Below are 15,467 nucleotides of genomic sequence, written 5' to 3'. Positions count from 1 at the left end.
CTTCCCTTGTATGTTAGGGACTTTTTTTTTCCCTTTTTGCTTTCATGATTCTCTCCTTGCCTGAGTATTTTGTGAATTTGACTATGATATGCCTTGTTGATGGTGGATTTTTGTTGAATCTAACGGGGGTCCTCTGTGCTCCCTGGATTTTGATGTCTGTGTCTTTCCCCATGTTAGGAAAGTTTTCTGCTATGATTTGCTTACATAACCCTTCTACCCCTATTTCTCTCTCTTCCTGTTCTGGGACCCCTATGATTCTGATTTTGTTCCTTTTTAATGAGTCACTGATTTCTCTAATTCTTAAATCGTGCTGTTTTGCCATAATCTCCCTCTTTTTTTCTGCTTTGTTATCCTCTATAAGTTTGTCCTCTGTACCACTGATTCTTTGTTCTGCCTCGTCCATCATTGCCACTGCTGCACCCATCCATGATTAAAGCTCAGTTATAGCATTTTTAATTTCATTCTGGTTGTTTTTTACCTCTTTTATCTCTGCATAAGGGATTCTAATCTATTTTTGACTCCAGCTAGTATTCTTATTATCATGATTCTAAATTCTGATTCAGACATCTTGCTTGTATCTGTGTTGGTTAAATCCCTGGCTGTCGTTTCTTTGTGCTCTTTCTTTTGGGGTGAAGTCCTTCATTTTGTCGTTTTGAAGGGAGGAAAGGAATTAATGAGATATAAAATTTGAAATTAAAAAAATTAAAATTAAAAAAATATTAAAATTAAGAACACACACACACCAAATAGATAATGCTATTTCCTAGGTGTGTTTTGGTCTGGGTGTTGAAAGTAGTTTGAGAGATTAGAGAAAAAAAGGAGGGGAGAAAAAAAAGGAAATCTTTGGCAATTTGAAAAAATGAATACACTGAAGTAGACTGAAATGAGATGTTGGGGGTAAAATAGAATTTGAAAAAATATACACAAAAAGAATATAGTAGAAAGAATATAGTATAGTATACTATACTATACTATACTTTATAGTATAGTGTAAAGAATATAGTAGAAAAAAATTAAAGAAAAATATTTTTAATAAAACTTAAAAATAAATATGAATTTTTTCATTTTCTGTATTTAAGAAAAAGGAAACGAAAAAGAGAAAAAAGATTAAAAAAGAGAAAGGAAAAAAGAAATTATTTGAAAATTTGAAAAAGTGAATACACTGTAGTAGACTAAAATAAAATGATGGAAGTAAAATAAAATTTGAAAAAATTACATAGAAGCAAAAATGTAGTAATAAAAATTAAATAAAAATATTTTTGATAGGGGCGCCTGGGTGGCGCAGTCGGTTAAGCGTCCGACTTCAGCCAGGTCACGATCTCGCGGTCTGTGAGTTCGAGCCCCGCGTTGGGCTCTGGGCTGATGGCTCAGAGCCTGGAGCCTGTTTCTGATTCTGTGTCTCCCTCTCTCTCTGCCCCTCCCCGTTCATGCTCTGTCTCTCTCTGTCCCAAAAATAAATAAACGTTGAAAAAAAAATTTTTTTTAAATATTTTTGATAGAAGTTGAAAGTACAAATGAAGTTTTTCTCTTTCTGCATTTAAGAAAAAGAAAAACAAAAAAGAAAAAAAGGAAATTGTTTGAAAATTTGAAAAGGTGAATACACTGAAGTAGTCTAAAATAAAATGATGGAAGTAAAGTAGAATTTGAAAAAAAAATTACACAAAAGTAAAAAATATAGTAATAAAAATTAAGAAAGGTATTTTTAATAAAAATTGAGAGTAAAAATGAATTTTTTCTCTTTCTGTATTCAAGAAAAAGAAAAAAATTGTAAAAGAGAAAAAGGAAAAAAAGAAAGAAAATTGAATAGGTGAACCTGCTAACAGATTGAAGTAGGACTAAAATTGCTTCATTTTCCCCTACAAGTCAGTCTATGTAGCTCTTTATTGTCCATAAACTAAGCCGGCGGTGAGACTTGTGTTCTTGAAGAGCGAAGTTGGCCCAGTTGGGCGGGGCTCAGTGTAACAGCTCCGCTCTCTACTAGATGGCACTGCTAGCCTACTGGGGTGGATTGTTGTGGCGTTGTAGGTGCCTACGTGCATGCACAGGAGCAGTGAAAATGGCGCCACCAGCTACCCAGTCTGTTCTCCTGGATCAGCAATTCTGCACCCGTCCTCTGTCTTCAGCTCTTGTCCACTCCCCGCTTTTTCACTCTCCATGACCAGGCCCCAGGCAGTACCTCTCTCCCAAGTTTTGTCTCAGATGTGGCTGTTTTACCTGGCCACTTACTTCTGAAGGACTGCAGCTTTGCCCCATTACGCCCCTCTGGGTGAGGGTCTCACCGAGCAATGGCTGAATATCGGCTGTACCCAGGAATGCCCGCTGAACCCTGTTGTTGCCGGTGCCCGAGACTGCAGCCAGGTGCCAGCCCACCCTAGAAAAAGTTCGCGAGACAGTGTAGCAGCAGCGTTTCAGGGTTTATGGAAAATCACAACACACGTCTGACACCAGGCTTCACCCTTAACAACCTTACCCCAGCACCAGTGAATGTGGCCGCCTTTTGGGGTCTGCTGGGACCAGGTGACTTCAACAGTCTCTACCAAATATCCTTCCAGCAGTGGAACTGCTTTTCCTCGTGTGGCCCAAGAACCTCCCAGACCCCACTCTGTTCCTGGGGATTCGCCCTTCCCACCAGAGCACCTCCAGGTATCGAGCTGTGGACTTGCAGCCTTTGTGCTCCCCTTGTTTACAGTCTTAATGGAATTTAAACCGTCTCCTTTCTCCTTCCTCCCTTTTTAGTTTAGTCCCTGTGGCTGTTTCCAATTTTCCACTTTCTCTCCAGCTGCTTTTGGGGAGGGGTGCTTTTCCTGTATTCTCCCCCCCCCCCAGTCTCCATCCTCTCTCTGCCTCTGGGGAGCTTCTCGCTCCCCAAATTTACCTCTCTGCACCGCATACCTGTTGAATTCTGTGGTTCAGGTTGTGCAGATTGTTGTGTTAATCCTCCAATCAGTTTTCTATGTGTGTAGGATGGTTTAGTGTTGGTCTGGCTGTATTTCATGGGCACAAGACACACAAAAATCTTCCATGCTGTTCTGTCATCTTGGCTCCTCTCTACTCTCTCTCTTCTTCTTCTGGAATTCCTATGATACAGATATTGTTCCGTTTGATTGCATCACTTAGTTCTCTCTCCCCTCATACTCCTAGATTGTTTTATCTCTCTTTTTTTCAGCTTCCTCTTTTTCCATAATTTTATCTTCTAATTCACCTATTCTCTCCTCTGCCTCTTCAATCCGTGCTATGGCCACCCCCATTTTATTTTGCACCTCACTTATAGTGTTTTTAAATTCCTCATGACTATTTTTTAGTCCTTTGTTCTCTATAACAATAGATTCTCTGCTGTCCTCTATACTGTTTTCAAGCCCTGCAATTAATTTTATGACTATTATTCTACATTCTTCTTCCATTATATTGCTTAAATTGGTTTTGATCAATTCATTAGCTGTACTACTTCCTGGAGTTTCTTTTGAGGAGAATTCTTCCATTTCATTATTTTGGTTAGTCCCTGCAGTAGCTACAAACTGCAGGGCACTTCCCCTGTGCTGTCCAGAGTAACTTGTGTTGGTGGGCAGGGCTGCAGTCAGACCTGATGTCTGACCCCAGCCCACCGCTGGGGCCACAGTCAGACTGGTATGTACCTTATCTTCCCCTCTCCCAGGGGCAGGACTCACTGTGGAGTGGTGTGGCCCCTGTCTGGGCTGCTTGCACACTGCCAGGCTTGCGGTGCTGCTTCAATGGGATCTTCCCAATGGCTTATTAGCCGGGGTGGATCCGCAAGGTGCACAGGGATGGGAGGGGAAGGCTTAGCTCGCTTTGCCCTTGGTGTTCCCCCACAGGAGGGGCCCTGCAGCACTGGGAGGGAGGCAGGCCCAACGGAGGGATGGGTCCACAGAAGTACAGTGTTGGGCATTTGTGTGGTGTAAGCAAGATCGGTGACAGGAACTGGTTCTCTTTGGAATTTTGGCTGGGGTTGGGAGAGGGAAATATCTCTTGCCAGTGCCTTTGTTCCCCTGCCAAGCTGTGTCCATCTGGGGCTCAACAACTCTCCCTCCCGGTGTCCTCTAGTCCTCCCTGCTCTCCGAGAGCAGAGCTGTTGACTTTTAACATTCCAGATGTTAAGTCCCACTGGCTGTCAGAACTCACGCAGTCCAGCCCCTCCACTTTTGCAAGCCAGACTTCAGGGGCTCCTCCTCGCCTGGTGGGCTGCCCCTCCACTGCCCTGGCTCCCTCCCGCTAGTCCGTGTAGCATGCACTGCCTCTCCACCCTTCCTACCCTCTTCCGTTGGCCTCTTGTCTATGCTTGGCCAAGAGAGTCTGTTCTACTAGTCTTCCGGTAGTTTTCTGGGTTATTTAGGCCAATGTGGATGGAATCTAAGCAGTCAGCAGGACAAGGTGAACCCAGCATCCTCCTACACCGCCATTTTCTCTGAGCTTGACTTGTGAGTGGGTGATAGAGAGGCCAACCTGCATAGAGTGGTTTTGTGTGTTAGAGTATAATTATCAACAAAACTGGATAAGTAATGTGGGGCCAGATTATGAAGACAATGAAAATAAGCAGAGATATTTAACCAGAGTTTCTCAGAAGTCTGAAATTATCAACAGTTTTTGAGCAAGAAGTGACACGATGAAAGTGATGTTAACAGAATATGGATTTGATGACAGTATATATTATAGCGAGGAGAATTTGATATCAAAGAAACTAATCAAGGTATGAGATGATGAGAAGATACATTGGATTGGATGGTAATAACAATAGAGTGGGAGAGAATACAAGAGTCATTTTAAACAACACCTGTAAGTCAGATGTTGGCTAACTAGATATGAGATATGAATCAAGATGATGCCAAGATTTAGAGGCTAGGTAAATAATGCTACCATCAACAGAAGCAGAGGAATTCCATAGGAAGGTGCCAGTTGTAAAGGGACATGTTGAATTTTTGGTGATAAAAGATTTCAAAATTGAAATATCCAATAGTTGGAGTGAGATACACAGCCATAGCTTGGGAAGAAGAATAATATTAAAGATCTGGATTTGAATCACAAAGTTTTGGTACTTGGTACTTGGTCACAGAACAAAAACAGCAGTAACAATAGCAGTAATAACTGCAATGTTTATTGAACATTTTCTCTATGCTAGGCACAGAGCTAAGTGCTTTCAATGCATTATTTTGAAATCTCTACAAGAATCCAATTCAGGTAGGTAATATTAATAGCCCCATTTTATAGATAAGGAAGGTGACTCATTTTCCATAGTCACAGTGCTTATGAGAGAGTCCAGCAGGTCTGTTAGTCCACAAAGCCTACATTACCAACAGCTGTGTGTTTTTGTCCATGGAAATTTTGTGCTGGTGAAATGATAATGAATGTACTAGTGATCACATTAAAATGTGAATTAATTAAATTATAATGTTAAAGATAAAGATTTCCAGATTACATAAAAGAGCAAAATCCAGCTAGATGCTACTCACAAAAGATATCCCTAAGATCAGATTATATAGAAAAATGGAAAATGAAGGAGTATATAAAGATAAATCATGTAAAGCTAACAAAAAGAAATCAATGGTGGCAACATTAATATCAAAAATAGTAAATATAATTCAAGGTACAAGTTAGTAAAAGGGACAGGAAGGATATTTATATTGATAAGAGTTACACAGACAAAAAGCAAAATCAGGAAATCACAAACACCCTCTCTATAAATACAGAGAACAAACTAATGATTGCCAGAGGGGAGGGGCTTGGGAGATTGGACAAAATAGGTAAAGGGGAGAGGGAGATGCAGGCTTCCAGTTATGGGGTGACTAAAAGGCATAGCATAAGGAATACAGTCAGTGACATTGTAATAGGGACATAATGGGACAGATGGTAGCTACACTTGTGGTGAACATAGCATAATGTATAAACTTGCCAAATCACTAAGTTGTACACAAGACACTAATGTAACATTGTGTGTCAACTATACTCAAAAAGGGAGTTACAGTATAACAAGATGATATAGCAGTTATAAACTTTTATCTACTGAATAGTATCAGTGAAATGTATAAAGCAGATATTTAGGAAAACTTAAGGACAGTATGATAAAACCATTGTATAATCATGGTGGGGCACTATAACATACCTCTATCAGAATGTCACAGATTGATTATAAAACAATAATTAAAGATATAGGAAGATTAATAAACCCGATTTTTGTATTTATGGGTACATATAAAACTATACCCAAAGAGAATACACAAAGAATGTTTATTTTTTAAAAAGTAGAAGTCATACAGATGATATTGTCAGAATATGACATAAAACTAATAAAACAAGTGTAATAAAAAAAAAATTGACCATGAAGGAGTTAAATTTTACAAATAATTCTTAGATTAAACAGGACACCAAATCTGAAATTAGTGCTCTAAAGTAAAAGGTGATACTACTACTTATCAAAACATAAGAGATTTGGCCAGAGTCCTATTTGGAAATTTTCATATCCTTAAATGCTTTTATTTTGGAAAGAAAAAAAAGTTCTAGTTTCCAGACAAAATGGAGTAGATACGCATCTCCCTATTCCTCCTGCTAAGTACAGTAAAAATTCCTGGACACTATCTATAAAACAAACTTAAGAAAATTCTGAAAGTCAGAAAAAAGAAGGGAGACAGGCTATGGACTTTGCACCTGAGAAATGACACAGCAGTGAATATACTGGGTTTTCCTTCTGTCTTGTATATTCTCAACTGGATGCTGGAGAAGTTTTTATCCCAGAAACACAAATGGGTGCAGACTTAAAAAGCCCAAGAAAAACCTTTTCCTTCTATCCAGAGTAACAGGAGAGGGGCAGCCTAGCCAGACAGAAAACTTCCAGACAGTAATGGTTCTACTCTAGCCAAACACCGCAGAAAAAACTGCAGCCCCATTCCCACTCCTATAAGCAAAAGCTGAGTGGGGACCCTAGACTTCTACCTTTACATAGCTGTAAAGAAGCACCTTTTTTCTTCCTTAGGGGTAGTATCTGAGAAGCACTAGTGGGGAGCTCAGACTTTCATCCCTGCCCAACAATAGAGGAACTTCCTTCCATACCCACTAGCAGTAACAAGGCAGTGCTCCCTTCCCTGCCACACTGTGTCAGAAAAGGCCTGCTGAATCAGAAGATTCAGTAAGATCCAAAGTCTCCTAAGATGATACCCCATATTTCCAGAATACAATAGAAATCACTTATACCAATATCCAGGAAAATCTGAACTTCAATAAGAAAAATTGATCAGCAGGCACCAATCCCAAGATAACAAAGATGTTGGAATTGTGACAAAGATTTTAATTCAGTCATCATAAAAGTATTTTAACAAGAAATTATGACCACACTTGAAATTTGAAGGTGTGAAGACTCAGCAAAGAAATTGAAATATTCAGCAAGGAAATTGAAGATATAGGGGCACCTGGGTGGCTCAGTCAGGTAAGTGTCCAACTCTTGATTTTGGCTCAGGTCATGATCTCACAGTTTGTGGGACCGAGCCCCATGTCAGGCTCCATACTGACAGCACGGAGGCTGTTTGAGATTCTCTCTCTCTCTCCCTCTCTCTCTCTCTCTTCCACTCCCCACTTTCTCTCTCTCTCTTTCTCTCAAAATAAATAAACTTTTTCAGGGCACCTGGTGGCTCAGTCAGTTGAGCATCCAACGTCAGCTCAGGTCATGATCTCACAGCCCACCATCTGTGGGTTCAAGCCCCGCATCAGGCTCCATGCTGACAGCTCGGAGCCTGGAGCCTGCTTTGGATTCTGTGACTCCCTCTCTCTGCCTCTCCCCTGCTCATTCTCTGTCTCTCTCCCTCTCTCAAAAGTAAACATTAAAAAAAAATCCTTTAAATAAACTTCTCTCTCTCTCTCTCTCTCTCAAAATAAACTTTAAAAAAGAAAAGAAATTGAAGATATAAAGAACCAAATGAAAGGTTTAGAACTGAAAACTACAATAACTGAAGTCAAAAACTCACTAGATAGGCTCAATAGCAGAATAGAGATGATAGAGTGAACTTGGAGATAGAAGTATAGAAATGACCCATTGTGAACAAGAATAAAAAATAGACTGAAGAGCTATGAGCAGAGCCTATGGGACCCGTGGGACTAATACCAAAAGATCTACCATTCACATAATAAGAGTCCTAGAAGTAGAGGAAAAAGTATGGGACTTAAAAAAAGAATATTCCAACTAATAATGGCTGAAAAATTTGCAAAAGGTATAAACCTATAGATTCAAACAGATGAGAAAGTCCCAAACAGGATAAACCCAAAGAAACCCATGCCAAAACACAGAGTAGTAATCAACTCCTGAAAATTAAAGAAAAAGAAAAAAATCTAGAAAGCAATGAGAGAAATGATACCTTGCCTATATGGGAAAAACAATTAGAATGACATCAAATTTCTCATTAAAAACTCTGGAAACAGAGGGAACTGGTGCAACATTTTTCAAGTGCTCAAAATTATAAACAGAATTCTGTATCCAGCAAAATTGTACTTCAATAATAAAGCAGGTAAAAGATATTCTCAGATGAAGGAAAGCTAAATGAAATTTGTCTGCTGGAGATCGGCCCTGAAAGAATGGCTTAAAGGAAGTTCTTGAAATGAAAAGGGAATACAAGATGGAATGTTGGAACATCAAAAAAGAAAAAACAGTAGAAAGATTAAGAATATAGGTAAATACAATAGATGTTAGAAAACTTTAGTTTTCTAAAGTTTGATGTGGTTCTCAAAGTGTGTAGAGGAAATCTTAAAATCTTATCTTATATGATAAATGGGGGAAAGGTAAATGGCTGAAAGGGAGGTAAGGTTTCTACCCATCACTCTAACTAGTAAAATGTTGACATTAATATCAGTGATATATGTATAATCCATGTTTGTATGTGTAATGTAATAACTAGAGTAACCACTAAGAAATCTATACAAGGAGATACAGTCAAAAACAGTATATATAAATCGAAATGAAATTCTTGTTATATATTTTAGAAGTCAACAAGAAGAGGGGCGCCTCTTCTTGGTTAAGCGTCTAACTTCAGCTCAGGTCATGATCTCACGGTTCATAGGTTTGAGCCCCGCATCGGGTTCTGTGATGACAGCTCAGAGTCTGGAGCCTGCTTCAGATTCTGTCTCTGTCTCTCTGCCCCTCCCCTGATCTCTCTCTCTCTCTCTCTCTCTCTCTTTCTCTTTCTCTCTCTCTCTCTCTCAAATATAAAATTTAAAAAAATTTTAAAGAAGCCAGGAAGAAGAAAATAAGGAAATGAAGAACAGAGGAACAAACAGAAAACAATAATGAAAATAGTAGGTTTAACCCTATCATTAATTACATTAACTGTAAATAGCCTAAGTGCACTAATTAAAAGACTGTTGACAGAGATTTTTTTAAATAACCCACATGTATGCTGTCTTCATGAAATTCACTCATATAAAAATATAGGTAGATTGAAATGAAAATTTAAAACGGGAAAAGATACACTATGTAAAATTAATTTTAAAAAATCAGAAGTGGCTACATTAATATCTGGTAAAATAGACTTCAGAGTAAAGAGAGAAAACAGATAATAAGAACAACATTAGGAATGAGAAAGGGGATATAGCAAGAAAAATGGAGGAGACCTTTAAAATTATAAAAGAGACCTGTGTCATCTGCCATCTTGTTCAAAGCAAGGTGGCTTCCACATTTCCTGAGTATCTTCTCTGCTTCCCCCTCAATTGCCCCTTGATCACAGACATTTCTTGTGATCAATTCCAGAACTATAGCAGTACCAGTTGCAGCTTCCACTGTTGTAGAGGAAGTGGTGGCCACGGTGGCCTCCACAACTTCCACTCTCCGCTGCATTGCCTGGGCCTCAGTCAGAACTGTAGATCTTTGGAGCCCAGCCTGGACCAGGGTGGCACCAAGCCCCCAATCCCGCCATAGCAATAGGAGCAGCCACCCCTGAGGCCACTACCACCGCAGCAACTTCTGCTGCCACCACAGGATTTGTCCAAGCCCACTGTGTCTCAGGGACCTGGCCCAGCTCTCAGAGTAGGCAATGCTCCACCAGCCTCCAGCTTAGCACTACTCACCACTTTCCCAATCTCTTGGGCCCCCACAAGGCTGGGCCCCACCCACACCCTCCTGCCACCTGTCACCTCAGTGCTCCCTTGGGTGCCCCCAACCATGTTGTCAAGCAGCAGGGTCATCACTATTCCCTCAGGCTGGGCACCCACCGCCTCCACCCACAAGCTGCCTCAAAGGTGGCGAAGTGCAGACAGGCCTAAGCCCTGTGGTAACATGGGCCTATGTACTGCCCACTGAGGTGGCAGAGAGCCCTGGAGAGGCTAGCAGCACTACTCATCCTACAACAGCAGCACCACCAGGATCCCCCATCCAGTAGGCCTGGTGGCTGCAGCAAGGAGATATCCCACTTGGAGGAGTTTAAAGCCAACTTATCTCTCTTGAGGAGGCATGGAGAGAAAACTTACTCTCAGCATTGTTGGTTGTTTGCTGGGAATCTATCTGCAGATATCGTGGAGGATGAATTCAAAAGACTAAATAGGGAGAACCAGGAGAAAGAAAGGATTTGGACTTATTAAACTTGAATCTAGAGCATTGGCTAAAATTGCCAAAGCTGAATTTTATGATAAACCCATGAGAGTTTTCAACCCAGCTTTGAGTTCACTTTGCCATACGTGCTGCCCTTTCCATTCAGAATTTTAATCTTATGTTTCCAATGAACTGTTGGAAGAAGTCTTTTGCCAGTTTGGTCCTATTGAAAGGGCTGTTGTAATTGTGGATGATCACAGAAAACCTGCAGGGAAAGGCATTGTTGAATTTGCTTCTAAACCAGCAGCAAGAATAGCATGTGAAAGATGCAGTGAGAGTGTTTTTCTTACTGACAACTCCTTGTCCAGTCATTGTGGAACCACCCAAACAATTAGATGATGAAGATGGTCTTCCTGAAGAACTCGCACAGAAGAATTCAGTGTATTAAAATGAGAAAGAAACCCCTACTCATTTTGCCTAGGATGGCACATTTGAGCATGAATATTTTCAGCAATGGAAGCCCTTGAATAAAATGGAAAAACATCAAAGGAAACAAATCAATAAAAACATGAAAGATATGCAAGACAAATTGAAAAGTGAAATGGGAGATGCCTATCGTGAGCATCAAGCAAATATTTTGCATGAAGATCTGATGGGACACTAGGAGGAATTAAGACACATGGAAGAACTTCACAATCAAGAAATGAAGAAATATAAAGAAATGCAAGTAAGGCAACAGAGAATAATGTAGAAGGGAAAAGAGATGAAGACTGGTCAACGTGAGATGGAAGAATAAATGAGACATCAAAGAGAGTAAAGTTATAGCAGATGGGTAGAGGGATCCAAGAGAAAGAGACATAAGAATGGATGGTAGAGGGGCAAAGAACATGGCAGAGCCCTATGGTTTAGGAGGCCAGAAATTTCTACCTCTAGGTGGTGGTGGGCATAGGTTATGAAGCTAATTCTGGAGTTCCGCCAGCAACCGTGAGTCATTCCATGGTGGGAAGTAACATATGTACTAAGCATTTTGGGCAGAGAGATATGAGACCTGTGGGTGTACAGGGTCCTCAAGGAATGAGGCCTGGAACTCCAGAAGAATGTGGTAGAGGGAGAGAAGTGTACGAAGGCCCAAACAAAAAGCCCTGATTTTAGATGTGATATCTAGGTTTTCATTTCAGTTCATTTTTGTCTTTTCTTGTTTAGATACCAATCTTTCAAATTCTTGCATTTTAGTAATAAAGCTGCCTTTTAATGGATGTTAGCAGTTTATTGACCTAATATTTATAAATGGTCCATTTGGGCAGGTACGATTACATAATGCAGTGTTTGAAATGGGATTTTTTCCCCCTTATTTCCTTTGTTTTAGCCATGTAATGTCTCTCAAGCTATGGTAGTGTATCTTGTGCCACTGAATTTCCAAAGTGTACCAATGATTTTTAACCATGCTTCACATAAATAGAAAAATAGTTATAAAAATAATAAAATGATAAAAGAATACCAAGTTTAATTTTGTAAATCTAGATAAAATTAACAAATTTTCTAGAAAAGTAAATCATATAAGAATAAGCTGAATAAGAAACATGCATAGAATCATATGAGAAAATTATAAAACTAATGAAGAGCATAAAAAGATACTTTAATTACTAGAGAGATACTCTGTTGCTAGATAAAAATAGTTAATATTGAGAGTTAGTTGAGCCTCTGACTCTTGATTTCAGCTCAGGTCATGATCTCATGATTCCTGAGATCGAACCCAGGCTCTGCACTGACAGCACAGAGTCTGCTAGGGATTTTCTTTCTCTCCCTCTCTCTCTGCCCTTCCCCCAGTTGCTCACTCTCTCTCAAGATAAATAAACTAAAAAAAAATAAATTTCATATGGAATAGAAAATGTACAATAATAACCAGGTTTTTTTAAAAACTAAAAACAATAAGAGAAGACAGATCCATCATAATTAAAATAATGATAAAGATTACAATCCAAATAGAGGCAAAAGGACGTTATCAACAATAGCCAAATTATGAAAAGAGCCTAAATGTCCATCAGCTGCTGAATGGATAAGGAAGTGGTGTGTGTGTATATACATGCATGCAATGGACTATTACTCATCCATAAAAAAAAGAATGAAATCTTGCCATTTGCAATGACATGGTTGGGGCTAGAGAGTATTACGCTAAGAAAAATTAGAGAAAGACAAATACCATATGATCTCACGCATATGTGGAATTTTAGAAACAAATGAACATGGCAGGGTTGCAGGGAGAAAGGAAAACCAAGAAACACACTCTTAACTATACAGAATGAACCTATGGTTACCAGAAGGGAGGTGGGCAGGAGGATGGGTTAAACAGGTGATGGGGACTAAGGAAGGCACTTGTTGTGATGAGCACTAGGTGTTATATGTAAGTGATGAATCACTAAATTCTACACCTGAAACCAATATTACACTGTATGCTAACTAACTGGAATTAAAATAAAAACGTGAGAAAAAAGAATATAAATAAATACATCTAGGAAAATCATTCATTTAGGCCTGCTACTTTCCATTTTATGCAAAACTGAATTCTAAATAGATTAAAAATCTAAGCAAAAATAAATAAACCTATAAAATATTAAAAGGAAATATGGGAGAATGTTTTTGTGATCTTGAGCTGAAGAAAACTGTCCTTTGCAAGACACAGAAAAGGAAAAATTGGCAAATTCAAAAACATGAAAATGTAAACAAATCTTTTATATAAAAATGAACTGTGTTTGAGGTTGAAAGACAAATAACAAAGTAGGTAACGTATTTTTCATACATATGATAAAGGGTAATACTCATGAGACATAAAGAGCCCTTGAAAGTCAATTAACAAAAAGATAAACTACTTAATAGAAACATGGAAAAAGGGCATGAACAGGCAAATCATAAAAGAAATACAAATAACCAGTATATACATGAAAACATGCCCAATATTACTAGTAATAAAACTGTTTCTTTAAAGTAGCAGATAAGCAAAGATTAAAAAGATGATTATTAAAGATGTGGGGAAACAGTCGCTTTCTATACTGATGGTGTAAATATAACTGGTACAACCTTTTTAGTGGACAATTTGACAGTCTGTTAGCAAGTATTCCCTTTGTCCTAACAGTTTTACTTATTAGAATTAATCCTAAGGAAATCACAGAATAAGAGCATAAAGACGTAGGTACAAAGATCATCACAGTGTTGCTTATAATTAAAAAACAGTTTAAATGTCTGCTATGGAATCTTATATAGCTTTTACAAGGGATAAGTTAGAAAAAGTAGATCACAAAAGAGTATGTGTAGTATGATCGATCCCCTTCACATAAAGTCGGATAATTATTAGCCTTCTTTATTTTCTGTGCCTACACACACACACACACACACACACACACACACACACACACAAGCTAAGGCTCCTTACATGAGATAATATATAAAATATTTTAGCACAGTGCATGGCACATAACATTAAACAAATGATTGCTGTTTTTATTGTCAGTTTTCAGTATCCATTAAGTAGTCTGCCATCAGGCACTGTGCTAAGTGCTTATGGTAAATAAGGTACTGTCTTTGAGAAACTCTGTCTATTGGTAATCATCCCTTACCACTTGCCTATTCTACAGTGTTGTTCACTGTCAGATCAATTGTTGAAATACAGGGTAGACAGGATTGTCTCATTTGTACCATTACCACCAGAATGTTGGTTTGAAATAATTGAAAGAGACCCCTTATTTCAAAGTTAACACTTTGATTGTTTTAAAATTCTAAGATTTTTTTAAAACTAAGATTGTTTTAAAATTCTCTTCATTTCAAGATGAAGATGGAACCAGCTTGAATTCAAGTATCCTAGCAGCACTCCAAAAAATGCAGGATGGCTATTTTGGTGGAGCAAGGTAAGTGACCTCTGCGCACTCTTTAGTGAAATGAAATGAAATTTGGAAGCTGGCTATAGTTTTGGTAGACTTGTGATGCATTTCTCTGTGTGTTTAACAATATAGTCCCATCCTATTTAGAGGAACTTATTTTTGATAGATCGAATCAAAGAGTCTAATGTTATAGAGAAGGGTTGGAAATTTGCCCAAACCTCATTAATTCAGTGGACCAGAAAACTTATTCTTTGAAAAGCAAAAAAAGTTACTGAACTGTTTAATTATGGATGCTTTTCTTTTTTTCTTTTCCCTAAGTTTTTAGTTTGAAAACTTTCATGCTTATAGAAATGTATAAGAATACTATTGAACACCATATACCCTTCCTCAGGATTCCCTGTTAACATATGTCTCATTCATACACACTCTCTCCCTCCTCTTCCTTCCCCTCCTCTAGCTCCTCCCTCCCTTCTTCTCTTCTTCCATATCCTCCTCCCTCTCTCACACATACATATGTGTGTGCATACACACACACACACACACACACACACACACATACTTGCTGAAGTATTAGAGTTAGCCAAAGACATCACAACTCTTCAACCCTAAATACTTCATTTTGTCTTATAAGAACAAGAGTATTCTCACACATAGCTGAGATATAATCATCACACTCACAAAATTTAATATTGATACAGTACTATTATCTAATATAGAGTCCATATTCAAAATTACCCAATTATCCTAATAATGTTTTTTCCCATAGCTTTTTTCCCACTCTAGGACCCAATCAAAGATCACATATTAGCATTTAGTTATTATATCTCCTTGATGTCTTTTAGTCTAGAATAATTCCCCAGCCTTTTGTGGATCTTTTGTGACAGTTTCAGCACAGTTTTGAAGAAGGAAGGTCAGTTATATTGCAGAATGTCTTTCAATTTGGTTAAAGCAGTATCTTGCTAAGTTTCTCCCTATCCTTTCTATGACAGTCTTTAACCCGTCTTATCTTCCACTGCTGAATTAGTCATTACTGGGGTTTTAAAGTGATAAGTCTGTGTTTCTATCATTCTGTGCATATTAAC

At 38.6% G+C, this 15,467-nt stretch overlaps 1 protein-coding gene and 1 pseudogene across 6 annotated transcripts in view; both read left to right on the top strand.

The window, feature by feature from the left end:
- Nucleotides 1-15,467, top strand: part of PHKA1 (phosphorylase kinase regulatory subunit alpha 1) — a 175,147-nt gene that overhangs the window by 118,995 nt on the left and 40,685 nt on the right. For all 6 annotated transcript variants that reach the window (XM_045472339.1, XM_045472342.1, XM_045472341.1 and 3 more), the window contains exon 17: nucleotides 14,334-14,412. In XM_045472339.1, coding sequence (XP_045328295.1) covers nucleotides 14,334-14,412 — 79 coding nt within the window. The remainder of the gene's footprint in view (nucleotides 1-14,333; nucleotides 14,413-15,467) is intronic.
- Nucleotides 4,619-11,997, top strand: LOC123595172 (annotated as a pseudogene).

This window comes from Leopardus geoffroyi, chromosome X (genome assembly GCF_018350155.1).
Source record: "Leopardus geoffroyi isolate Oge1 chromosome X, O.geoffroyi_Oge1_pat1.0, whole genome shotgun sequence".
In the NCBI taxonomy this organism is placed as follows: Eukaryota; Metazoa; Chordata; class Mammalia; order Carnivora; family Felidae; genus Leopardus; species Leopardus geoffroyi.
This window is presented reverse-complemented; position numbering and strand designations above follow the sequence as displayed.